Genomic DNA, 27,897 nt, shown 5'->3' with positions numbered 1-27,897 from the left:
AGCAGATGGTTGCAGCCTCCTCCCCCCTCACTTTTTCTTTCGCTCCTGTTTCCATCTCCATTTCCATCCCCAACATCTGCCAGCATCAGGACTCATCGAGGGCAAAGTGAAAACCCGCAGGAGCAGAATCAGTTAAGGTAGGCTGTCTGCAGGTGGGAAACAAAGCGGCTCCTCCTGTCGGCTGGATGTAAGCGGACCATCAACCGAGGGGACAAGCCCAGTAAAGACCTGATATGGACCAAAATATTGGAGCAAGCGCGGGTCCTCTTTTTTGTCTTTATTGTGTATTATGAGCAGGCGGCAGTGTGGAGGAGCTAGTCCTGCCCAGAAAGGAGGAGGAGTAGGAGCGACGCACAGAAGGGTGTCGACGGAGCGAGGCAAGGGCCGAGGAGAAGAGGAGAGGGGAGGAAAAATAATAGAGTAATATTACAAGCTTCTAATAATGGCGGCTAAATCGGACGGGGTCCTGAAGATGAAGAAGAGCGACGTGGCCTTCACCCCGCTGCAGAACTCGGAGCACTCCGGCTCGGTGCAGGGGCTCCACCCGGGCGCCCAGCCCGACTCTGCGGGCACCGGGGACGGGGACTTCGTCAACGGGGAGTCACGGTGCTGCGGCGGGGGAGGCTCCAACTCGACGTGCCTTCGCCTGGGCAGGGAGCAGCAGAAATACACGGTGTGGGACTGCCTGTGGATCGTAGCCGCAGTGGTCGTGTACCTGGCCGACGTGGGCACCGACGTGTGGCTATCGGTCGACTACTACCTCCGCCGCGACTACTGGTGGTTCGGCCTGACGCTCTTCTTCGTGGTGCTCGGCTCCTTCTCGGTCCAGCTCTTTAGCTTCCGATGGTTCGTGCACGATTTCAGCACCGAGGACGGCGCCCAGTCCGCCGCCGATTGCTCCCACATGGACGGGAACAAGCTGCTGAGCGATTCCGCCTCGCACGGCGACGTTACCGCTCAACACCACCCGGCCACGCCACAGAGACAGGCGTCGACCGCGAGCAAGAACACCACAACCAACAGCACCGCCAGCACCGCGGTGGGCAGCAGGACTAGGAAACGGTCGGCCTACTATTCCTTCTGCGTCTGGTTCGGACAGTCCATCATCCACATCCTCCAGCTGGGCCAGATATGGAGGTAGGATGGAGGCCTTGGGATGGGTTATAATGATGTGCTTGTTTGTATGTGTGTGTGGTGTAAATAAATGAATGAGCAGGAGTTGGTACCGTGGTGGCCTCTGAATGATGCCAACCCCTACAGCATGGCTACCAACTGCCATCTTTAGCTTGCGCCTCTCTGCAGGGCCAACACACATGATACTGTGGGAGGCTTTCGGGTCACTGCTCTGTCCTCACCGATGTGTCAGGAAAGATAACACAAGCTAAACAGGAAAGATATCCTCCATCTCCTATAGGAAGCACGGGGAGTTGGCCTGTCACTCACATGATGTCAAGCAGTGAATGCTGCTGCTGCAGGCATTTTCTCTTTTGGTGCCATTGGAAGGATCTTCTATGGTTGGCCAAACAGCTTCTGGGTGGAGTCATGAATTTGAATTAACTTTAAAGATCCCCTCCAGTCATGTTTTAAGACAAGCTTGGAACAGTAATAAAAAACCCTATAATTAACATACAATAATACTTATAAAGTCATCTACTGTAAAGTCCATTCTCAGTGCATGTGCACTGGTGGCTTCAAGTTTCTACATCACTGTACAAGTTACATACTGGACTCTTTAACTCAAGATACACAACAGCTAGCCCACAGTAATTTATTGAATCTGTAGAGACAGAACATCATGCAGCAGACAGTTTATTGAGAGTCGAAAGCAAAGCCTGCAGCCAAACTATTACTGACCTGTCCTGGGCACCTTCAGTAACCAGTGGTGGAATAAATACTCAGTACTTCAGTAAAAGTAAAAAATACATAAATATTTAACAGCTAAATGTACTTAAAGTAAAAATCATCAAGAAAGGCTCCTATGATTATTATATGGTTATAGAAGAGGTTATTGGATTGTGTGTAACATTATCTGATGAATATTATAATTCTTGAGTTTTTGTTACTTTAGAATGAGCTGTTTTTTATTCAGAAGGAGCAAGTCCTCTTCTACAGCCCACCATGTTTTTTACTGTAGCCCTGAACAGATAAATCAAACACTGGCTCCAGATAGAACCTTTCATGTTTTTTTGCCAGTTTCACAGCCACCGTAGTTTCTCCTACATACTGCGTTCAGTTAGTCTGCGACTTTACCGCTAGATGCCACTAAATCCTACACACTGGACCTTTAATGTGTAAGTAGCATTTTACTGCTGTAAATTCTAACTGAGGTGGAGCTAATTTAGTCTCCTGTTGGGTGGTTTCATCTGAGCTGATCATATTATTTGTGTTAGTAGATGATCTGGAGTTTTCCATTATATCACATGATCTCCATCAGCAGATGGAGTTTGCCCAAAATTTGATATGATTGAATGCTCCAAAATGTAAACTTGTAGTAAAAGGTCCATTATTAAACAAAGAAACAGCGGTTCTGCTTCGCCACATTGAATTAGTTTACAATAACGTCACATTGGACAGACGACCAAAACAGGAAAATAAACTGGTTTTTATTGTTCTGTTATTTCTGCATTTTTTCTCTATAACGATGCTGATTATTGATGAGCAGTGACACAACGTAATTGTTTGCCTTGCTGGTCATAGGATATCGGCTCCTAATAGCTTGAAAGCAATACGGTATTTTATTTTATGCTATTAAATTGCCTCCAGTCGAATTAAAGGGGCTGCTTTTACCCAAAAGGGGGCTGGGGCGTGACGCGAGGACAAAGATGATTGCTCTCATCTATTCTGCAGTCATGAAATACAGATGCGAGCAGTGTTCATTTAGTTGCAATGTGCAACGTCACCACTAGATGCCACTAAATCCTACACACTAGTCCTTTAAAGATGCCATAGGTAACTTAATAATAAAATAACTTTTTAATTATGAACTAATATTTGCGGAAACTTTCACTTTATCCTATATTTATATCACATTTTGAAGATAAAAGGAATATATATATATATATATGTAGGCCTAGTCAAATGTTGCAAAACAATAGCTAACTATATAATATATAATAGCTAAAGATGAATGTAGATTAGCTAGCTAGTTACATCTGATAGCTTATATTAGCAAAGCACTAGCTAGTTTGCTAGTTTTATTGCTAACATTAGCTAACTTAAGATTTGACTATATATTCTTCCTGTCATGTCACAGGACATATTTTTAGGAAATCAACATATTTTGGTGTTCTTAATGCTCTAAGTCTTAACAGCAAAATCACCCACAATCAGAGTTTGAAGCTCCCAGTCGTTAGCTTTCCCTTTAGCCTTTTGCCTTCAGAGCTACTCTCAGTCCTTACCACACAATGTGAGGATGAGAGGTGATCCAGGGTCCAGAAGCAGCGGTGGCCTGTTCTCAAGTTGTACAATTTGATATACTTTATCATGTTGTATGTAGTCTCTGTGTCTTCTACCTGGCTGCAAGACAAATCTGAAGATTCACATCAGTCTATGTTAGTTTCAAGCACAGTTTTCTGGAGACGTTTGTAAAAGTTATCCATAGAGTCCGGCTGCTAACTAACTTCAGCTAATCCCAGATTCACGGCTGTGGCTCAGAGGTTCCACTAATTGGAAGGTTGTTGGTTCGATCCCCGGCTCCTCTTGCCACATGTCGGAGTCTCCTTGAGCAAGATACTGAACCCCACATTGCTCCTGATGCTGTGCATCGGTGTGTGAAAGAGTTAGTTTCTGTTTGATGGACTTTGCCATCACTGAGTGAATGTGTGTGAAAGGGTGAATGTGGCACGTAGTGTAAAAGCGCTTTGAGTGGTCGGAAGACTAGAAAGGCACTATACAAGTACAGGTCCATTTACCATTTACTATTACTATAGTTCGGTAAAGGCTTGTGCTGTTTGTAGGCCACACTTGCACAGTGCTGGCCGAGGCAGACGACCACCCACCTAGAGCAGAAGGGTCTGTCCAAGGTTTCTGTCTCTTAAAAGGAAGTTTCTCCTTGTTGCCGTCACCAAGGTCTTGCTCATGGTGGTACTGTTGGGTCTCTGTAAATAATGTTATAAAGAGTTCAGTCTAGAGCTGCTCTATTTGAAAAGTGTCCTGAGATAACTTCTGTTATGAATTGGCGCTATACAAATAAAATTGAATTGAATTGAATTGAAATGAAGATGGCGAGGGGGGAGAGAGGGGGGGCAACACGCGGAAAATAGCTCACAGGTTGAAATTGATAAGCAATCAGCCTACATGGGGCATGCATTCTACCAGGTGAGCTACCGTGCGCCCCAGCCCGTAACTTATAGTAGAATAGTAGAAATGAAGTTAGGTAACTTTTATAAAAATAACTTTATGTCATATTTGCTGAAACTTTCACTACATCCTTGATGAAGTATCTTCCTCAGCTCTGATTGGTTGATTTTGTTCAGACCTGATGATTCTTACAAATGCCATTAGGAGCACTAGGAGGAGCCAGAGGAACCTGATTTTTACACAGATTAACTCTCTCCTGTACTGCCCTACCAAGCAAAACAGCAGTAACTACAATTTTGGTCAAAATTGAGTAATGACTGAAAATTAATCTGTTTTATTTTGTGACAAATTTTCTAAGTTTAGTCTTGCACAGTGCATCACATGTTTGTTGGTATGGGGCTGTATAACATTATGACCACCAGGGTGCCCAGGTGGTCATAGTGTTATGGCTGATGGTGTATATGACAGTATATAGAAGATAGAAAACTGTATTCGACAGTATGACAGACAGAAGTGTAATGAATACTGAATTAATATAAATAATAGATGAATCCTTAGAAAGTACAGTATTGCTAACCAGAGTATTGCACATACAGTATATATCAGTGCTTGTACACACACACACACACACTGACTGCGCAAGTAGCATGTTTTCCTGCATTATTAAAAGTAAGGAGATACATTCAGAAGTTGTTGTTGTCAAAGAGTGATAAGATAAGAGCAAATAAAAGTATAGTATATTAAGTATAGTATGCATAGACACAGCTGTTGGCATTTTTTTTATTTGGAATAAATAGTAAATATTTTCAGAATATTGTGCTTTCTTGCTAGTACTTGCACGTTGAAGTGGCCTCCTATGAGATGACAATGCTAGCAGTAATAGCAATTCTAGCTATACTAGCAAATTTGAGTTTAAGAGCCCTGGGTTAGAGGATTTATTGCTATTGTGAATAATTGCCAATATAATTTATTGTAATGCTTTAATTATAAATAATAATTTACACTCTCAGTGTTGGCCGTTGACCTATATGGAGTCAGACAACGTTAGGCCCAGTCATGCTGATATACTGTGAAAACGCCAGAATTAAAAAATAAAAAAGACCATGAAACAAATTTTTGGTCATACCACGGAGCACTTCATGTGTATTTGTTTGTTTATGTGTGAAAGGCCTATCTGCCTCTTGCATTATTCACATAGCAGGAGAAGGACAGTGAGACAGCGAGGGGAAGAGAGAGCAGCAGCTGTAATGTAATGAGACTCTCTCTCTTTGTTTTGTCTCTGCAGGTCAAGCAGCTCCGAAGCAGGTAGAGCTGTAAAGTTACCCTTTGTATCTGTATTTATCTTTACACTCACTCACCGGTAATAAAACAGACAATGCTTTACATAACAAATAATACAACACACATTATACATCTAGAACAGTGGTTCCCAACCTGGGGGTCGGGACCCCAACTAGTGGTCACCAAAGCTTCATTGTGGGTCAGAAACAGAATCAGAATCAGAATCAGAATTAGGTTTATTGCCAAGTAAGTTTTTACACATATGAGGAAATTGTGTTAGTGCATTGGTGCATAAAATATACAAATCACACAAAAATATGCAAATCACACAAGAATTGAGTACTTCTAAAATATAAATGAATAAAAATAAGAAAGATAAGAGAACTGTACAGAAAACGGGAGTGCATTAATGTAATGCATATATACAGGGTGGGTATAAGAGTCAGTGTCAATGGGGGATCTGGGGCTTGTTAATGAGGCCAGCTTCAGACTGGAAGAAACTGTTTTTGTGGCGGGTTTTGGTCCTCATGGACCGCAGCCTCCTACCAGAGGGAAGTGTTTCAAAGAGTTTGTGTCTGGGGTGGGAGGGGTCAGCCACAATCTTGCTGATGTTCAGCTCCCTCTTAAGGTCCTGGGTAATGATGGTACCCAGGAAACTGGGGAGTCACACAGGATGATGGGGGCAGGTGGGGCTGGGTTCTTTCTAAAGTCCACAACCATCTCCACTTTTTTAGAGCGTTTAGCTCCAGGTTGTTCTGACTGCACCAGGTCACCAGATGGTCAATGTCCCATCTGTAGGCGGACTCATCTTCACCAGAGATGAGCCCAATGAGGGAGGTGTCATCTGCGAACTTCAGGAGCCTGACAGACTGGTGACTGGAGGTGCAGCTGTTGGTGTACAGGGAGAAGAGTAGAGGAGAAAGAACGCAGCCTTGGGGGGAACCGGTGCTGATGGTCGGGAGTCGAACATTTTTCCCCAGCTTCACGTGCTGTTTCCTGTCAGACAGGAAGTCTGTGATCCACCTGCAGGTGGAGTCAGGCACAGTGAGCTGGGAGAGTTTGTCCTGTAGCAGAGCTGGGTTGATGGTGTTAAACGCAGAGCTGAAGTCCACAAACAGGATCCTGGCGTAGGTTGAAATTGTTATTTTAAAGTTTTGATTATTATTTAAAATGTAAACTTTGAAGTGGCTGTGGCTCAGAGGAAGAGCGGGTCGTCCACAAATCAGAAGGTTGTAGGTTCGATCCCCGGCTCCTCCCGCCACATGTTGAAGTGTCCTTGAGCAAGATACTGAACCCCCAATGCTGTGCATCTGGGTGCGAATGTGTATGAATGCGTTAGTGTCTGTCTGATAGACTTCTGCAATAACTGAGTGAATGTGTGTGAAAGGGTGAATGTGGCATGTAGTGTAAAAGCGCTTTGAGTGGTCGGAAGACTAGAAAGGCGCTATACAAGTACAGGACCATTTACCATGAAGAGCTGAACATAAGCTATATTCACAGAGCCTTCATTCTCTGATAAACAGCCTCGCCCTGCATTAAAAAAGTTAAAACAACCAAAGAGCTAATGGAACAATGAGAAGAAAACACTGCAAAAAGGAGCCTATTAAGTATGTATGATTGTTAAAAATAAACAAAATGCGGATAGTTTTATAAAAATATCAGGGAAACTCATCTTTAATCAATATTCACAGGAAATAATCTGCTCAAAATTAATAAAAATTGCCAGTTTTACATAAACTCCATAAAACATCAGTCAGTCAACGTCAGTTTACTCAATGATAGTAAAAGGTGTCCCTTAAGGAAACAAATTGGGAACCATTGCTCTATAAGGCAGCTGTCTGTTAAAGTCAGTCCAGTGACTTCTCTACCCGCCTATTGAAAAATCATCATCCAAAATACATACAGCCATTCATCAGTGGATTATTAAGCCTCTGAATGGGACATAAATGCAAGTAAGGGCACAGAAATAAACAAAATGTTGAGATGTAGGCATGCTGTGTATATTTTTAAAGTTTTCTTAATTCAATTAAATTACATTTTATTTGTATAGCACCAATTCATAACAGAAGTTATCTCAGGACACTTTTCAAATAGAACAGGTCTAGACCGAACTCTTTATAACAGTAATTAACATTTATTACACCCCTTAAAACCAAGAAGGCCTCGCAACCCCCCTTGAACCTTTGGCGACCCCTAGTGGGTCCCTCAGGTTGGGAACCACTGGGCTTTATGTTGTTAAGATTTATGTTTTTTAGACAGCTGGGTCATATTGTTTACTGATAATAAATGTCTATTGATAGGTTTGATTTTAAGGGGTTGAAATAGAACATATGAAAAATTAATGCAGGAATTCATATAGGCAAAGAAACAGTTTCCTATACTAATTCCTGCATTCATTTGTTGTTATTTTTACTCAAGTAGATCACAAACAAATGCAGGCCTACTACTGTTAAGCATAATTTATTATTTCTGTTGGAATTGTACAGTAAAGGTATGCAATTATAAAGAATTAAATACATTGTCACATAGGCTGCGAGCCGTACATTTTGTCAAATGCTCCACTGAGGCACATTTGAACTGAACATTTCAACTCAAGGAGGGCTTGTTAAATCACTGACTGAGTAACAGCCTCAGTAAAACAAAAGAGTTTCAGGCATCAGTCTACACGTGCCCTGTGAATTTCATATTCATTATTATAGAACTATTACGGTCTCCGCACAGTGATTTACCATGCCACCAGAGCGCCACCTAGTAGCAGATAGGTAACATCAGAGCCTGAGGGAGTCATGGGCAAGCATTGTACCAAGTTTCATTTCAATCACACATGCCGATGCGGAGATATAAACTTCTTCGTTTTAAAGAGCACCACCTTGTGGCGATGGCCTGAAGTCTGTGCAAGATGCCAAAGGAAGACATGGAGAACTATGGACCCAAGCTTGGTGTCAATCGGACATACCAATGTGGAGAAATGGTCCACTTCCTTTTTTTATAACGTGTTTATTTTTTGAAATATCAAAATTCTTCAAATTACTTTTTTTGCCAGGTGCTACTTGAAAAATTTTGTGCGAATCGGACAAAGCGCGTGATGGGAAGACGAAAAAGTAGTTTAAGGACATTTCGCGCTCTAACGAAATAAAATGATTGGCGGAAGTGGGCGTGACATATATGGATAGATTTAGCTCCATTCACCGAACGCGTGGATATAAGGTTTTTGAATGTGCGACAAACTATGCAGAAGTTATTAGCCTAAACGCACTTTTTATGATAGTAGCGCCACCTAGTGGCCAACCCGAGAGCGACGCAAAGAATATCCAATTTTTGACCTGACCACTTTGCCAAATAAAACTGAGTTTTCGTAAATGTTCAGGGGGGCAAAAACGCAGTCAAAGGCGCTAGAAATAATAATAATAGCTAAGAAGAATAATAGGAAACGTAGCAAATACAATAGGGACCTCCAGCGGTCACTGGCTCGGTCCCTAATTAGAATTCCTGCAATTACAATAGGGCCTTGCACTGGTCAGTGCTCGGTCCCTAATAACTGCTTTATAAAATGCATATCATCTGAACAAGTAGATTTTCTCGCCCAAACACTAGTATTGGCAGGGAATATGTACTGTACATGAAACGCATTGCCATGGTAATGCTGGCAGCACTGGCGGTGATTGCCTCACTTGAAGGCAGAATATGAGACAGAGTGACTTGACTTTTCTTTTCAGTAGATGTGTATGAAGCAGTCAGAACTGGGACACCTTCAGTTACAGTGTAAAGACAGCCTGAATGGCAGGTTAACAAGTCTGAGCCATAGACTTACAAAGACCAGCACCAACACACACACCGACACACACACACACACACACACACACACACACACAATGAAAAATTTGCTGGGTCCATCTGTCCATGTACAGGCTGCAGCTTTAATGCTGTCAGCCCAGATTTAATTTTCAAATTCTTTATTGACAATGGAAGTTCATTTCACAGCCCATTAGCCTGCTGCTAAATGACTGCCATGTGTTTAATTTCAGAGATAGAGGGAGAGAGAATGGAGGGAGACTGGCAGAGAGACTCATAAAAATGTAGGCCACAGATAGACTGAAAAGTAAAGATGAATTCACTTCATTAAAAGGAGCTCTGGCCTCAGGTTTGGAGAGGTACAGTTGGAGTTGGGTTTGCCAGGAGCTGCAGTGTCCATGTTGCAATCCAGCCTTATTTACTGAAAATTGCATGGTGAAACTGTTCAAACTGTATACCAGAGGGTCTGCTTTTGTGTCTCTGCAAAGAGGGTTGGTATTTACCTCTCCTGAGAGTTTATTATGGACAGAAGGGTGACAAATGAAAACAAATTCAATCCATGCTCATTCTGCAAATCAGTTTTTGAGAGATTTGTATGTTTGGGCGTTCAGTTTCAAATCTGCTTTAGCCGACTTGAAATAGGTAAGCTAAGGTTATGTTAAATTATTGTAGGTTGAATTGACTTAAAGGTCATACGAATGAGATGCAAAACATTACTATAACCACAAACAACTCTTTCCCAGGGCTATAATGTTGGATGTTACTGGGACTGTGATAAATGTAAATGCAGATTCCATTGTCCTCGTTGAATTTAAAAAGTAAACTTTTTTTACTTTATGTATATGATGATGATGTTCTTCTTCTTTATACTATAAAAGTTTTCCTAAAATCTAATTTGAAGGGGAAAAAACCCAATATATAACTTTGCTCACAGCATCGTATCATAGTATTGCAGCGCCTGTATCGTGATATGTATCGTATTGCCAAATTCAATTGACAGATACATTGATGATCAGATTCCCTGATTATTTTAAATGTTGTTGATTTGATTTGATTTTTATTGGCAAAAAGACATTTTTAACTGCTCATACTCAATGATTTTCTGTCCAGGTGTATTTGTAAAGTGCAGTCTAACTCTTGCATGTGACCATTGCTTTTCCCAGGTATTTTTCTGTTACCTGTGATGTTTAATCCTTTCCGGGAGATGTTGAAGCATATATATCTCCGGCAGGTATTTCCATACCATCTACCTGGGTGTGCGGAGTCGTCAGAGTGCTGAGACAGAGCGCTGGCGTTACTACTGGAGGATGGTCTATGAGTTTGCAGATGTGAGCATGCTGCACCTACTGGCCACCTTTCTGGAAAGTGCGCCACAACTGGTGCTGCAGCTGTGCATCATCATACAGACACACAAGCTCCAGGCTGTGCAAGGTAACAACACTTTTTCTCTCCCACACGCATGTTTACCTAGGTCACCTTTGGGGAAATTACATAAACTTACATTATTTCCTGGGAACTTATCTTAACCATAACGTAGATGATAAAAACAGTTTCAGACACTCTACTCAGCTGCATACGGAACAGTGATGTCCTCTCTGCTCAGGACATCATGACTCCACTAAGTCTTTACATACAGTGGGTACGGAAAGTATTCAAACCCCTTAAAATGTTTCATTCTTTGTTTCATTGCAGCCATTTGCTAAAATTAAAAAAGTTCATTTTATTTCTCATTAATGTACACTCAGCACCCCATCTTGACAGAAAAAAATCAGAAATGTAGAAATTTTTGCAAATTTATTAAAAAAGAAAACCTGAAATACCACATGGTCATAAGTATTCAGACCCTTTGCTCAGTATTGAGTAGAAGCACCCTTTTGAGCTACTACAGCCATGAGTCTTCTTGGGAATGATGCAACAAGTTTTTCACACCTGGATTTGGGGATCCTCTGCCGTTCTTCCTTGCAGATCCTCTCCAGTTCTGTCAGGTTGGATGGTGAACGTTGGTGGACAGCCATTTTCAGGTCTCTCCAGAGATGCTCAATTGGGTTTAGGTCAGAGCTCTGGCTGGGCCAGTCAAGAATGGTCACAGAGTTGTTCCGAAGCCACTCCTTTGTTATTTTAGCTGTGTGCTTAGGGTCACTGTCTTGTTGGAAGGTGAACCTTCGGCCCAGTCTGAGGTCCTGAGCACTCTGGAAGAGGTTTTCTTCCAGGATATCTCTGTACTTGGCCACATTCATCTTTCCTTCAATTGCAACCAGTCGTCCTGTCCCTGCAGCTGAAAAACACCCCCATAGCCTGATGCTGCCACCACCATGTTTCACTGTTGGGATTGTATTGGGCAGGTGATGAGCAGTGCCTGGTTTTCTCCACACATACCGCTTAGAATTAAAGCCAAAAAGTTGTCTCATCAGACCAGAGAATCTTATTTCTCATAGTCTGGGAGTCCTTCATGTGTTTTTTGGCAAACTCTATTCGGGCTTTCATATGTCTTGCACTGAGGAGAGGCTTCCGTCGGGCCACTCTGCCATAAAGCCCTGACTGGTGGAGGGCTGCAGTGATAGTTGACTTTGTGGAACTTTCTCCCATCTCCCTACTGCATCTCTGGAGCTCAGCCACAGTGATCTTTGGGTTCTTCTTTACCTCTCACCAAGGCTCTTCTCCCACGATTGCTCAGTTTGGCTGGACGGCCAGGTCTAGGAAGAGTTCTGGTCGTCCCAAACTTCTTCCATTTAAGGATTATGGAGGCCACTGTGCTCTTAGGAACCTTGAGAGCTGCAGAAATTCTTTTGTAACCTTGGCCAGATCTGTGCCTTGCCACAATTCTGTCTCTGAGCTCCTTGGGCAGTTCCTTCGACCTCATGATTCTCATTTGCTCTGACATGCACTGTGAGCTGTAAGGTCTTATATAGACAGGTGTGTGCCTTTCCTAATCAAGTCCAATCAGTTTAATTAAACACAGCTAGACTCCAATGAAGGAGCAGGACCATCTCAAGGAGGATCAGAAGAAATGGACAGCATGTGAGTTAAATATGAGTGTCACAGCAAAGGGTCTGAATACTTATGACCATGTGATATTTCAGTTTTTCTTTTTTAATAAATTTGCAAAAATTTCTACATTTCTGTTTTTTTCTGTCAAGATGGGGTGCTGAGTGTACATTAATGAGAAATAAAATGAACTTTTTTGATTTTAGCAAATGGCTGCAATGAAACAAAGAGTGAAAATTTTAAAGGGGTCTGAATACTTTCCGTACCCACTGTAGATTCATGTTTTGAATCTCATATGGAATTAAAACTGCAAGCAGTGATGATCGGGCCCTCGCACTCGGTGCACGTTGGGGAGTGCTGCCATCGTGTCACGCACTAGTACATCATGACAACACCAAGCTACGAAAATTTCACAGAAAACAAATCACAATCGCCACACAAGACTAACGTCCTGTTGCCAGTAGGTGGCTCTATGACAGCGACTGAATAATGGTACTTAGATAACAAACTTGCCCTGAGATAACTTCTGTTATGAATTGGCGCTATACAAATAAAATTGAATTGAATTGAAATTGAATTGAATTGAAAACTTGCGAAGTTTGGCTCCAAATGGAGAATCTGTACTGCAGTTAGGTTTAACAGTAGGGGTTGGGTTTCCATCGTCATTTCAAGGCAGATTTTTAAAGGCACGCCACGGACACACTGTTTGACTGAATATAAAGATTTTAATACCGTAACATCCTGAACTTCTCTGGATTGTGCTCACCAATTTTGATTGGTTCAGTTCAACATACAGTCACAAATAGCTCAACTTTTAAACAGCAATACGTTTTGACTGTACTGACCAATTTTGAAGTAGATCCGATAAATTCCCTAGGAGGAGTTTGTTCAAATCGAAGCCCTGAAATCACCAAAAATCTTGGGAAATTCAAAATGTCAGACTTCGACGGCACTCCACGGACACGCCCTTTGATGAAGACTCACAAATAGCACAACTTTTAATCAGCAATGTTTTCTGACTGTACTGACTAAATTTAAAGTAGATCCGATAAATTCCCTAGTTTGTTCAAATACAACGCGAAAAAATAGCTGAAAATTCACTACGAAATTTAAAATGGCAAGCCACAGTCATGCCTTTCAATGAATATTCATGAGGAGCACAAGTTTAAATCCCGGAGGTCTTCAGAATGTGCTCACCAAATTTGGAGTTGTTCTGATTAATTCCCTAGGAGAAGTTTGTCAAAATACAAGGCCTACAAATGGTGGCAGAATTTGACATTAAATTCAAAATGGCAGTCTTCCTGTTGGGTTTAGGATATGGCACCAAGAGGTTTTTTTGTACGTCCTTACATGATACACATGTCCGCGAAACAGGACACCAGGGCTGCTTTTTTGAAAATGTATAGGGGGCGATATCGAGCCATTTTGACACACCCACGGGCAACACCCAGAAGAAATGTAAAATGCTGCCATGTAGGACGTGTGTGCCAAGTTTCATGACTTGTTGAGCGTGTTTAGCCCCACGCCAGAGACACACCCTTCGGATTCAACTCACAAGCAGCACGACTTTTAATCGGGAAGGTGTTTGCGTCATACTGACCAAATTTGAAGTCGATTAGATCAATTCCCTAGGAGGAGTTTGTTAAAACATAACGTGTGCAAATCGCCAAAAATGGCTTCTAAATCCAAAATGGCCGACTTCCTGTTGGGTTTAGGATATGGCTTCAAGAAGAATTTTTGCTTGTCTGATCATGATACACATGCTTACCAATTTTTGTACATGTGGGTCATACGTGTCTTGGGGGCTGATTCTGGGGGGCGTGGCTAAGCCATTTTGCGACAACCAAGACAATAAGTAAATATTCGCCATGACTGAATTTTTCGTTTTCGGGCATGTTTAGCCCCCCAAAATTGATCAAATGTTAAAGCAACAAGGTGATGCTCACTGCATCGCTACGGCACAGTTCAATAAAAATTCATAAGATTCATAAGATGTCATTGTCAACATTCTAAGGGTCTTCTGACCAAATTTCAACTGGGTGTGGTCAATCTGCTAGGAGAAATACATAAAAGTGTAATAAATGATATTTCCGGTTACCGCCAGGTGGCGCTACCACTTTTACTGAATATTATCACATAGATGTGTTCAGGGCTGAACTCTTATGAGACACTTGAAGTTTGGTGCCGATTGGACGATGTACACTCAAGTTACAGCAAATTCATGTGTGTCCATGTTTGACACTCATCACATATCATCAACAATATGTTGAGCATTTTCTGACCAAATTTCAGCTGGATCTGATCAACCTGCTAGGAGTAGAACATAAGTATAAAACATTTAATTCCTGTTGCCAGTAGGGGGCGCTATGAGTATGACTGAATATTATCATGTAGACGTGTTCAGGGCGGGACTCTTATCGAACGTGTGAAATTTGAGACTGGACCATGTAGGCTGAATTTGTGACAGTTTCCTGTTTCATGGAAAAACGTCAAATTTAGGCGCCACGCCATTTGAAGCACAGTCACAAACAGCACAACTTTTTAATCGTGAATGTCTTTAAATTGCAGTGTCCAAATGTGAAGTCAATCCGATCAATTCCCTAGGAGGAGTCCATTAAAATACAATGCCAAAAATGGCCGCTAAATCCCAAATCCTACAGATACAATAGAAATTCTGCACAAACTGTTATGTTTTATTATAACAACATAAGTGAAGCAGGGAATTATATTTCTCGATTGCACAAATCCTTCATCAGAACAATTGGATTTATCTATTGCACTTGGAACAGGAAACACACTTTATAAGGTGCATCCCCACCTTCAACATTGCCAAAAGACAATGAACACAGTACTGCACAAAATATGACAGTATAAGTTATCAGAACTTAGAGAACCTTGGTGACCACATAATCGTTTTGTGTTACCTATTTTTGTTAGCCATTTCACACAATTCAGAAAAACAAAAATAATAATAATAATAATCCATTTTATTTATAAGCGCTTTTCTGGATACTCAAAGACACTTTACATAAAAAGATAAAAGCAGCAAAACAACATAAAATAGTAAAACACTAAAAACACATTCGACTAAGGTAAACATTAAAATGTGCATGAGCTATTGGCCTGTATTTATTATATAATAAACTAGTGCAGTGCCCGTAGGAAGTATGTATTGCTATAGAAAATGGGAGGTTAAGTAGCTTTTTCATGGATGGCCAAATGAGGTTGTGTTTGAAGGTGGGACGTCAGGGACATTTAGGTTTGTTGTGAAATGTGTAGATTGATAACTATTGTGTTTTCATATAATTTGTCTTCTAGCAAGGACACTGTAGGGAGATGAACCCCATTCCACTAATGTGAAAGTACCACACCTCATGGTCAGCGCATATAAATTCTGAAAGAACAAAGTGAACTACATCTGAAATGGGATGAAACCTGGCAGCATAAACAGACTAACTGGTAGCATAGCCTAGTAAATGAACTAACTGCACAGGTCTCTCACTCAACTTAATAAAGAGAAATGTCCCACAAAGCAACGTTACAGGACCAAACAACAGTAACGTAGTAACTGTAACTGTCTTTGGAAACTTATATGAGGAAAAAAAATACCACAGCTGTACGTGGAGAAGCGTCTGTCCTCCTGTCTGTCCTCCCGCCTGTCCTACCGACTCTTCGTGAGTGTTTGTGATCAAAAATCTAAAATCACCGCGACCGCCAGCCTTACGGACCGAGACATCAGTTTACTTTCACTTTCCAGGATGTTTGGGCTCTGCAGTGATTGGCTCTGGTGCGCACGTGGCTACGGTGGCTGTCGTTGACAATGCTAGCGGAATTCGGAAATAATTTATGAAATAATAATTTATTAACGGTATCTTTATAGTCCAAACAAAGCCGACGTTGCACACCCTTAAACCACACAGCAGCCATGTTGAAACTCTCAGGTCGGTCTGATCCTGATCTGCAGAGATATTTGAGCCACACACAGACACACACACACACACACACACACACACACACACACACACACACACACACACAGACGGACAGAGATTTCTTGCCTTATAGATAGATGAAATGTGCGTTATTTGGAACAAAATCGAGGTGTGACTTACAGTGGATTCCCCGTTCCCCCCCTTGTCCGTTCCCCTGAGGTGAACAGTAGCTGCGTAAACTGCACTGCACTGATGTGGCACTGCACTGGATTGAAATCAAACCCATTGTCTCTGTGTCTGTTGCAGGTATGACAGCAGCAGCCTCCCTTGTCTCTTTGGCCTGGGCCCTGGCCTCCTACCAGAAGGCCCTGCGAGAGTCCCGCGATGACAAGAAGCCCATCAGCTACCTGGCCGTCATCATACAGTTCTGCTGGCACTTCTTCACAATTGCAGCAAGGGTCATCACCTTCGCCCTGTTTGCCTCTGTGTTCCAACTCTACTTTGGCATCTTCATTGTCCTGCATTGGTGCATCATGACCTTCTGGATTGTCCACTGTGAGACAGACTTCTGCATCAGCAAGTGGGAGGAGATTGTGTTCGACATGGTGGTGGGCATTATCTACATCTTTTCCTGGTTCAACGTCAAGGAGGGACGGACAAGGTGAGGATGCTCAACTCCATTTCAGTGGCTTGATTTTTTAAATAAATATTATAAATCTTTATTATTCTGTAATTTTTCATTTTGAAGACAGCTGTTTGCTTGAAGTTCAGAAGGACCAGCATGCAGGATTTAGTGGCATCTAGCGCTGAAGTTGCAGATTGCAACCAAATACCGCTTGCCTGCCAGGCATGTAGGAGACACTTGATGGCCACGAAAAACATGAAAGTCCCTACCTAGAGTCAGTTTTTGGTTTGTCCGTTCTGAACTACCTACTACATGGCAGTTCGTCATGGTCGCTCCCTCTGTTGATAAAAAGAGCTAATTCTAAGGTAACGAAAACACAGTAATATACATTTACCTATCCTGCTACTACTGAAGAACACTGCTTCATGTTTTGGTAATTGATTTGGTTTCACTCTATCTGATTTATTTCTTCTCATCATATCTTTCATTCAGGTGTCGGCTTTTCATCTATTACCTAGTGATCCTGGTGGAGAATGCTGCTCTCAGTGCGTTGTGGTACCTCTACCGGTCTCCTCACACCACTGACGCCTTTGCAGTACCAGCACTCTGTGTCATCTTCAGCAGTTTCCTTACTGGCGTGGTTTTCATGCTTATGTACTATGCCTTTTTCCACCCCAACGGGCCTCGCTTTGGACGCTCGCCGAGTGGCCAGGGTCTTGACCTGGATCCCACTGCTCAGTTCTCCACACTACCATCAGAAGGTGCCACCAACTCACTGCGTTCCAACCGAGGTGCCACTGCAACCCTGGAGCGTGACATGGGGAAGTATTCCGAGCGAGACGGCTGCATGCCGGTGTTTCAGGTCCGACCCACAGTGCCATCCACGCCATCGTCTCGTGCTCCACGCATTGAAGAGACCGTCATCAAGATCGACCTTTGCAGGAACCGCTACCCAGCGTGGGAGCGCCATGTCCTCGACCGCAGTATACGCAAGGCAATCCTGGCCATAGACTGCTCCCTGACTCCTCCACGGCTGCAGTACAAAGATGACGCTCTGGTGCAGGAGAGGTTGGAATATGAGACAACCTTATAGTTCTAGCCTGCTCTTAGAACCCATACAGGGTGCAGTCGTGGGAGGATTATCCTGCTATCACATAAACAGCAGAAAACAGCAAACAGGGACTGTGGCAATAAGAATAGTTCCTCTTTTTCTTTTTCTGTTTTTCGGCATCAGTGCCCAGTTGGTAGTGATCGGAGGAGCCATTTGACACAAGTGCAGTAGATGTCACTGGACGTGTAGGGTTGTTGCTGTTATTTTTACTTCCTATCATCAGGGAAATCCTGTGTGGTACAAACAAAATGCAAAAGTCATCAGATACTCCAGTTTAACCTAAGTGACACCTCTAACGTGATGAGGAAAGGAAATGACCCCTCATTCAGCAACAGTAGAAACTTCAAGCTGTCATATTTGTCTTAATGTGTTTGGAAGTGTGTTAACTGTTTGGAAGTTCTGATGATGTGATCCCATAACAGCCACAACTGGGAAGGTACTTCCATCAGTATCTACATGATAACACTCATCGCTCCTGTTCTCTTTGTGCCAAAAAGGTTCCTTGGATACATCCTCTAGCTTCTGAGGAGTCGAAACACCTTAGAGATGGCTTGGTAGTCCAAAAAGTTCTTCTTTTCTCTTCTGGCTTAGTCATTCAATTGCTCTTGGATAATTCTGGTGTACACTGCAAGAAGGTCAGACAGAAAGGGAACTATACAAAGACAGTGGTCAAAGTAGCATCTATGCTCATTGTGTTTTGTTTGGATGCAATCAACCAAACCTGGCTGTAAGGATGAATAGGGAGCAAGACAGGGTGAAAGCTGGACACCAGCTCCACAACCTTTCTACCCATAAGGAAAAAAGTCAAACTCACACAATGCCAAGAAAAAATCTTCCTGGCAGCTCAACTCAACTATTTGCAGTCCAGCCTCATAAACCTGACTGTGTAGTGATACTGATCTTTGCTTATTCTGGAGGAGAATGTGAAAGAAACGAGCAAAGCACCAGACAGCAATGAAAAGCAGAGGACAGGAGAGGACGGCGCAGGGAATGGAATAGGGGATGGAGAAAAAGAGTAAAGGTAGACAAGCAGCCATCTCAGCCAAACTAAACTAACCACCAGGATGTACAGTACTCTGATACAACATGCAGCATTTTTTACTTTAGAGATGATGTAGAGGGTACTGAAGTCATTGTAATTCTGTGTTTTCTGTGGTTATGTGTGTGTGTATTGGTAATAGGTGATGCCTGATTCGGTTCTGTGCTGTCATCGATCAGTGAAAGTACACCTTGACATTTTGATTTTTGAGTGCTTGTTCTCTGATAAACACACCTTCTGGTGTTTTTGTCCTCCAGCTAACTCAGCAACAGCTTTTAACATTGTTGCACCACACAACACACGTTAGTTGGCACCATGCTGGCTTCAATTAGATGATTTTTTAAAACTAAAGTGCCACAATGAAACCTTGATCGAGGACTGTCATACCACATATCATGGTTTGGAAAGGGTGACTGATGAAATACAAATTTTCAGTGAGTGGCTTCTAATGCAGTTAAACAAAAAAAAAAATAGCAATTGCAGGTATGGGTAACAGATGTGGATCCCTTTCAGTGATATTCTGATACTGATATTGGAAATTCCTCTGATACTCCCTAAAATGTGGTATTGGTGAGTACGCGTCTGTGCACCGATCCGATACCACAAAATGTATTCGCCCCAACACAGGACCATGTTACCTCACAGCAGTGTCCGTTTTTTCCTAGGATAGTAAAGTCATGACAGGCTCAGTAGTGTATGTTTGTTAAAAAATAATAATATACTGTATCTATTTTTTAACACACATTTATCAGACACGTACTTGGTATCAACAGATAACCAAAGTTCAGGTTTCAATCAGTATTTGGAAGTGAAAAATGGGATCAGAACATCTTTAGTCCCTTTCATTAAACCCAATACCAGCCTTATAAAATCAAGGATGGCAGAATGTTTCTTCCTCACTCTCAGATGGGAGCGGCTTGGCAGCAGCAAAGTCAGTGCTGTGAGGATACTTATCCTGGAGTGTTCCTGTACCAGCATTCACCAGAAGAATTTGCCTTGTTAGTTAATGTGACAAAGGGAAAGAAATAAAAAGAAATAAGGGGAATAGGGATCAGAGTGAGGTGGATTTCAGCTGTGGCTCTGACCGAAAACCTAATGACAACGATCTACTTTGATAGCTTGTCTCTCAGTCACAGCACTGCACTAGTTTGCTCACCAGTCTCGGTTTTCTTTTTATTATTATTTCTCCCACTTTCACACTGGATGTCAGTGTCCAATGATAAATATCAAACAGTAAAAGACAGCCAGCAAATGGGTTACAATGATTCATGACTATGAACATCACCTGGACTAGCCCTGGACCGGCTCAGTTGAGTTCAGCCGGATTAGTTGTCACGTTCTAATCATATTTAGAATGGGTTAACCAATTGTAGCATGTGTTCCCACCATTAGAAGTCACTAAGAGGATTGCCTGTCATCCAGTTAGTTTTCAACATTCTTCCTTTAATGTTCATAAAGTGCATAAACGCCTGGGTGTCCAGGTTCCACCAGATCAAAATGAGCAGTGTGGTATGGAGGTCCTTGATCAGAGCCAGATAGTACCTGATGATGAAATAGGATTAAGGGTCTAAAGCTCTTAAACAACACATCATAAATAACATACTGACAATTTAGTGATTCTCAGAGCCGACCAGTGCTAAAAATGGAAGGTTTGTCCTAATGGTGGTGTGGGAGGAAAGAAATGTTAGTCAAAGCACATTTTTAACTGAATGGTGGAATTAAAGCAAGAGTCAGGGTGTTGCCAAAGTCATGTTCAAGGGTCCATGAATACCCGTACCAGATGTTGTTAAGATACCTGCCTTCTGATTCCAGTATCAGTCACAGTGTTGCTTTAAAGGTTATATATATGAAATGCACTTGCCACTAGATGTTGCATTAGGGCACCAGCATCTCAGACCAAAACAATAGGCACAACAGCCAACCAGACTCTATGGCGAAACAAGTCATTTTACCTAGCAGATAATCACAAAGACACTTCAAACTGGACAGAAACTAAATTAAACTCACCAAAAAGTGTTAGTCTTTCCAACAATAACCAACGCTGGTTGGTTTAAAATAAACAATTAATAGACACAGTTATATGAGAAAACGCTGCAAAAGAGGCTGCCATGTAATGTTAGTTAATCCTTCTCCTTGGCGACAACGACAGCGGTCAAAGTATGAACAGAAAAGTTCTTGTTTTTGCTGCTGACAGACTCATATTGTTATTCTAAGGGTCTGACAACATTATGGAAAGGATCCTTTTGTCTAACCAAAAACAGTCATAATATTGCTGTTGCTCACTGCCAGACTCCATAGACAAACTGGTCATTTTACCTCACATATCATCATAACTTTATTCAGTCTCAGTTTGTTTTTCCACTGTTCCAACAATCACCAACTCTGGTTTGCAGGAAATAAATCCTAAATTCACCAACGTAGGGACTCTCATGCATTAACAGACAGGTGTGCCTGTTGTAAACAAACCACAGAGAGGCTGCGATAACAACAAAGGCAGAGGGAGTGTGACCTCTCTTTCTGCTCAGGCCCCAATGACTTCACTATATCTTTACATAGCTAATAGTTGTTTGCTGCTATATTCATGTTCTAAATATCATATATATAACCTTTAACATACTGTCCATGTATAAAAACCAAACCCTCAAACATTGCAGTACAAAGGCACGACTAGACGGAGAGCTTCACCATCTATGCTACACTCCCATCCCAGTTTGGCTTCAAGGAATGCTGGGAAGCCAGAGGCGATGACATCACTACATACTGTAGATGAGCAGTGAAATACACCATGTTCAGGAATTCCAGCTCTCTCATTTACAGCTCAGTGTCAGTGCTATTTAGATACTAACAGTGTTTATTTTAAAATGCAGTTTAAAATGATATCTGCACAAAAGAAAGTTCCAGGTCATCTTTCTTGATCTATCACAAGTACACTGTCTTTTTTTAATTTATTTTTTCATTTTATTTTTTTAGGATGGCAAGAGGAGAGAAAAGCACAAAACAGGTCAATGGGATAATCATGGCATGAGACTTTGAACCTGTTCACCCTGCTTAACCAAACCAGCCCTAGGTGTACCAAGCTGTTCTGACCCCAACTGGTCTCATCATTATGTGTATGACATCCGAATTTTGTTGCAGGTCATTACAGTCCAGAACAAAAGTAAATTGATCACTATTTTGGTTACAAATATCTAGCACTAAACGGAGTGAGTAGCCCAATATACACAGACCACACAGAGAACCGGGAGCCTGTGTTTCCATGATTCACTGTCCTGACACATATCTGCATATTCCAGCTTTTGTGGTTCTCCCATGAGATATGCTGGCATATGTTAGTTTTTATAATAACTGTGTTTTGTTGGTTGTAAAAAGTCAAAAATGTAATACTGGTGTATCTTGAATGATTCAGACATATTTCTGTGCTTATGAACAGAACTGCTGTGTTCTGTCAGAGACAGACTTTAAAAAACCATAACAGCAGTTTTGCGTGTTTTAGTCACATCATGTTTACTTTACTTCACTGCCTATCATTGTGCAAAGCAGAAATTTGAATGCACTTTTTCTACTGTTCCAAAATGTATGTTTTTCCTCCAGTGATGGCCAAAATCCACCGGGCCACCTAGAACAGCAGACAATACTAGAGAATCCACCAGAAGCGTCTCTCTGCTCTGCTATGCGGAGAGTACTATTTTTCTATTTTTGGAACGACATAGAGAATCCAGTCAAATTTCAAAATAAAATACCCTGTGCACTCCTGACAGATTTTCATGCTACATTAAAACATTATAAAATTAAAACGATACACACAATTGAAACAGACAAGCCTACTTATCCATAAGCACTACTATCTAGGAAGAAGGACAAAATAAGCAAGTCGACAATGTCGGGGAAAGCAAGACGATCAGAAGACACTTCTGAAATTTGAAGACTTGCATCTATATTGATTATGGTCAAAGTCATATAACGTACAAAATCAAAAGGGAAACCAAAAATATAAAGTGTACATGACGTGTATTTAGAGAACAAATTTGCAAATGCAGTACTATGATTCTTTAAATGTGTCACATGGTTTTTATTAGTTTAAAGATGGCTACTTTTATTTTCATTTCAAGTGTCATATTCTTGAGAGTGGCTCATTGAAGTTTGTATAGTTTTGTAGGCTTCTTTATTTGCCTTCCTGCCGCCACACTACTGTGTTTGCGAGTGTGTGTTCTGATCAGTATGTGTAGTGTTTTTTGGTTTATAGCTGCCTTAGCTCTTCTGAAATGTACTTGCCTCGTACTTAATTTTATCTTCCAGATCAAAATCTGTCTACAGGACTTAGGGAGTAGCCTACTAGTGAATATGAGCTAGTAAAAGGAATTTAAAGGAAGCGAGCTTACCAGACCTCTGTAGCTGCTCTTCATCTCCGCTGCAGGCTAAACGGGTCTGATTGCACTCTTATGTTTGGCTCATGGTTTACAAGAATTACATTTTTTCTTCTTCTGTACTTTGCATTCTTTTTGGCCAAAAGTTTGTGGTGTCAGCAAACACACATTACTTGTTTTAATGTAATACTCAGCTGTTTCATCAAAGTCACTAATGGTCGAATGAATTGAAGAATCTGGCTTGAGTTCAATTGTACTTCTGTGCAGCCACTGATTTAACAGTCCCTCCAGGAAGTTGCAATCACAACAATTAACGCAAACTCAATCAGTTCCCATGAATTCTGCACAACCTTGCAATTTTTTCTGATCACTGCAATTTTTCCACAAATTTGACCAATCATTATAGTTTCCTGCGAGTTTCACTAATCATATTTTGTTGAGCCATATGCCACCAAACTCACGTCCTTATATCTTCCACCAGTTTTGAGTGGAACCATTATAATTGGATGCATCATCAGCAGAAATTGACCTGTAGAATATGACACGCCCACTTTGGTTCTCAAGGAAAACCTGCTGTCTTTTGGTTCCAGTTAGGAACGAACTTACCAAACCAATTTATTTTTGTTCGAAATGCTCCAAACTATTAAAAAGTTGGTTCATTAACTAGAATAAAGCTGGTTCCCTGTTGGTGGAAAAGACCTATCAAAGGACAGTACAGCAATTAGCAAAGTTATTGGGGAAAAAATGTGGTCAGTAGTTACTGGGTGATCCTGTGAACCAATGATCTATGTGGTCGTCCCTGTCATGTGCGACAGAAATGTCCCACCACTACTGCAATCAGACTCTGCTGGAGGCTCCAGGCTACATTAGCAACATTTCCGACCGAAACTGTTGGTGGTCAAATTGCATTGTGGGTAACATAGATACCAGTTGTTGTTTTTTTTCTTACTGTCTAAGTAAAAGAAGCACAGGTTTCAGGATGGCACAATACTGTTAGACTTAGAGCTTGGCACGCACTGTACATGGCTGCATTTAGATAGCACTGCAGGAACTCACACACCAATTCTTCTGAGCAGGAAGCCATCAAACCAAATCCACACCTAAAAGAACTCTTCAGTCTTAATTAATTATGGGATTATTCAGTTAATTTTGGCATGACAGGCTTATATGCTGTAGATGATTCAATAGACATCTGAAAGTATTGTAGGTATCACACTGGACAGACCTTTCTTTGGCAGCAGCTCAATATTAATGGGCTAATTCACCAGCAGAGGTCCTCAGTGGGTTCATCTGCCAACTTCTCTTCATCTGCTCACTGAAAGCATTTCCAATATTTTGTACAGGAGTTCACTGAAGCTCTTTGCTGCTGAAAGGAAACAATAAGTGGACACTGAAGGTTGAAGCAAATTTCGTTTCTGTAGCCCACTCTCAGTCAACGCAGCCTTATTTTACTTTACTTTACTAAATCATCTTATGTGCATTTATTTGCAGTGTCTCCCAAATCCAGTGTAGCCTTTGTTTACTGATCACCAACTCATGAACTGACATATAACAGATATATATGATGTGTACTGATATATACTGAACATAAAGCTACCTCAGTTTGTTAAATGGACAGAATACCCTCCACCTCCTCCTTGGCAATACTCTTTGTTCTGACACATTGGACGCTTTAGACTCAGCTCCCTGCTTCTGTAAGGGACTCAATTAGTCTGAAAAATATAGTGTTTCCTGAAATTAAGCTGAAATCCTGTTAACAACTGATATTCTGTGTATTTCAAAGTACAACATAACACATAATGATAATGAAAGTGAATGTGAAATGGACTGTTCATTTTTAAAATCTGCAGAAAATGTGCCAAACTGTAATTGCATTTTTTTAATACTTGAATTTGAATTATGTACTGGATTCCCAGGCTATTTCCATCCTGTTAAATTGGCTTAAATAATTCAACTCATTTTCATTTCGGCAGTAACTTTCAAACCTCTCACTGAATATGTCGTACATCCATGGCAGCACTGGACTCCCATGCACAGTTAATGCATGTGGCCCCTGGATTAAGTATTTTCTCAGTAAAGTTTACAGGAGGAATCTGTTATGCCATGTTTATTCCAAGCAATGATCTGTTTAATCTCACCGTTAACACAAAAAAATGAGGTGCTTTCATATAAAAAGGGAAATCCTCCATTAATGTTCCATAGGTGCTCAAGTTCTCTCACATCTGATTGGTGGTGGGTATCCTGCTCACTGGAAGTGTATCATAAATAGGACATGACACATCAACAGACCCCCCCCCCCCCCACACACACACACACACACACACATACACCCACACACACACTGCTCATAGCTCTTAAAAGCTGCTTTCTATGTTTTGTTTGCCTTAAAGAGAATATATTTCTATTTTTGTCTTTATTTTGACCTCATAACCCAGGACATTGTTTAAGGCTGTACTGAAAGCACAGCCTGGTTTTCTGGTTAGCCCGGTACATGTGTGTGTGTGTGTGTGTGTGTGAGAGAGAGAGTGTGTATGTGAGTGTATTGGATGGGGGGTGGGGGGTTGTGTGCGTGTACTTTATATACTATTCATCATAGCATATTGTGTCAACAGCAGTTACTGTGCTTATACTAGGACAGAGTCAATGTCAGAGCTTCCAGTCTGAACACCTCTCAGATGAAAAACCTTGTGTCCAGCTGTAGGACACTGCTGATTCTCTTTGGTCATAACTCAACATTCGTTGTGAAAGCACTGTAAAGAAAAGAACAAGCGATGTAGAGGATCACAACACTCAGAAAATACTATTTCCCATTACCTTTGATGCTCACTAACTGTGGGGAAAACTCTTCAGTCTCCTGTCCTCTTCCTCAGCTCGCTGCACATCTTCCTGTTGTTATAAATGAGAATACAAACTAAGCTGTTAGTCTATGAATAAGACAGTCAAAGTGAAGGTTATTCACAAATTCCTGATTATCTCAATTAATTGTTTTTTAATCACTATACTGAAATTCCCCTGGTGCCTCCATGTTCAAATGGGCCCTGACTAAGGTTCACCGTAAATGCATCAAAAACGCCCCCATAGACACATTATGAATAGGTGGTGAGAAGCCAGTGATGAATCAGGTTCTTATTGCTACACTGCTACTGGTCAGTGGAGTTGCCCATATGAAGGAGGGTGGGGGGTGAAATCATGAGGTATGATATCAGTCCCTCCAACAACAACGCAAATTCAACCAGTCTTTGTGCATTACCTTGCATTTTTTTGTCCAGTGCCATTTTATTCTCACTGTAACAAGTTGCCTTTGCTTTTTTGAAAAGCTGGCATTAGTCAATCAAGTCTGCAACAGTCCCCAAAAAAGCTTGCTAAATCCTGGAGGGAGTGAACCAAGGCGGTCCAGAAAGTGAGTTGGGTTAAGCATCCCATCTGCTACCAACAGCTGGTTTTTGACCACCAGTGTGACAGATGGGGCACCAATTCTTTGCAAAAAATGCATTTCAGCAGTCTAAGACAATCTTCCCCCAACCTTAGCCAAAGTTACATAAACCTAAAAAACATGTAGACAGATCGGAAAACCTTCTTCTGGAAGGTATGAGGACTTCTTGGAAGAGACACGTGGCTGTCTATAACAATTCCACAGTCACACTGCTTCATTGATAGAGCCAGCCCACAGCAGTTATCTGTTGTGTCTTCATGCCCTCTGTAGCTCTCTGAGACATGATCAGGCTCTCAGGCTGCCTCTGTTCACCAGCTGTAATGGATCCAAGCTCTGCTGTAGATGTCTGCACATACCAGCCATTCACAACAGAGAGGTGGCCCTTTTAACTCTTAGCTTCCGTCTGTCCAATCAGAGAAAATGTCTTTAGTCTGGAATGGCCAGGCCGAGATGTGTGCGGCAGCAACAGTTCTAGTACAAGCACAGTAACCAGCAGGTGCATAATGATAGGACTCCAGTCACACTTGTATAATCATTCTGTACAGATGTCTGTTTAGGGAGCTGGTTGAACAAGGAGTACCACAGATCAACTTAAAAAGCTTATCTGTAAATAATTGTATGCGAAGTGTACACGTTAAAAAAGAACATTCCTCTTTTCTTTTTCTGAGTTCTGACTGTGAAGGGTGTCTTTAGAGGTTTCATGCCACCACAGTGGCTGTAACTATGACAATATACTACAGAGAAAAAAATGAACGATAAATGTGGTGTATGTGGTGTATTTTAAAAAAAAGATACAAACATTCAAGACAAAAAAATATTGGTATTTTCAGTAAGTTGCATTGTGTGATGAAAGTCTGAAGTGCTAAAAATGCGTTAAATGGGGAATAAGTACATTTTATTGTAAAAATAAATCAAGAGTGATGAAAATTATCAAAATGACATTTTTGTATATATGGGATTTTTGTAAATTTTTATTTGAATCTAATGCAACACAAACTACCAAAATTCATTTAATAAAGTACACTGTGGTCATTTT

The 27,897-nt window shown here is 41.5% G+C and overlaps 1 protein-coding gene across 2 annotated transcripts; it reads left to right on the top strand.

The window, feature by feature from the left end:
- Positions 1-27,897, top strand: xkr4 (XK related 4). Of its 2 annotated transcripts, XR_007886120.1 has the most exons (5): positions 1-1,137; positions 10,604-10,803; positions 16,596-16,950; positions 17,407-19,046; positions 22,035-27,897. XR_007886120.1 is itself a non-coding variant. In XM_051411540.1 (4 exons), exons 1-4 carry the CDS (start codon positions 443-445, stop codon positions 18,005-18,007), a joined length of 1,851 nt encoding a protein of 616 aa, XP_051267500.1. In that variant the 5' UTR covers positions 1-442; the 3' UTR covers positions 18,008-27,897. The 2 variants fall into 2 exon arrangements, 1 of the variants encoding a protein (XP_051267500.1); XM_051411540.1 differs by having other exon boundaries at positions 17,407-27,897.

The sequence above is a fragment of the Dicentrarchus labrax genome, unplaced genomic scaffold (assembly GCF_905237075.1).
Source record: "Dicentrarchus labrax unplaced genomic scaffold, dlabrax2021, whole genome shotgun sequence".
Classification (NCBI taxonomy): domain Eukaryota; kingdom Metazoa; phylum Chordata; class Actinopteri; family Moronidae; genus Dicentrarchus; species Dicentrarchus labrax.
Note: the sequence above shows the minus strand (reverse complement) of the source record. Positions and strands in the feature narration are given on the sequence as shown.

Excerpts from the sequence above, each read along its gene's own strand:
- xkr4 (XM_051411540.1), top strand. The coding sequence starts at position 443 with ATGGCGGCTAAATCGGACGGGGTCCTGAAGATGAAGAAGAGCGACGTG. Across the intron at positions 1,138-10,603 it reads CAGCTGGGCCAGATATGGAG|GTATTTCCATACCATCTACC; the intron begins GTAGGATGGAGG and ends TATCTCCGGCAG. Across the intron at positions 16,951-17,406 it reads GTCAAGGAGGGACGGACAAG|GTGTCGGCTTTTCATCTATT; the intron begins GTGAGGATGCTC and ends TCTTTCATTCAG.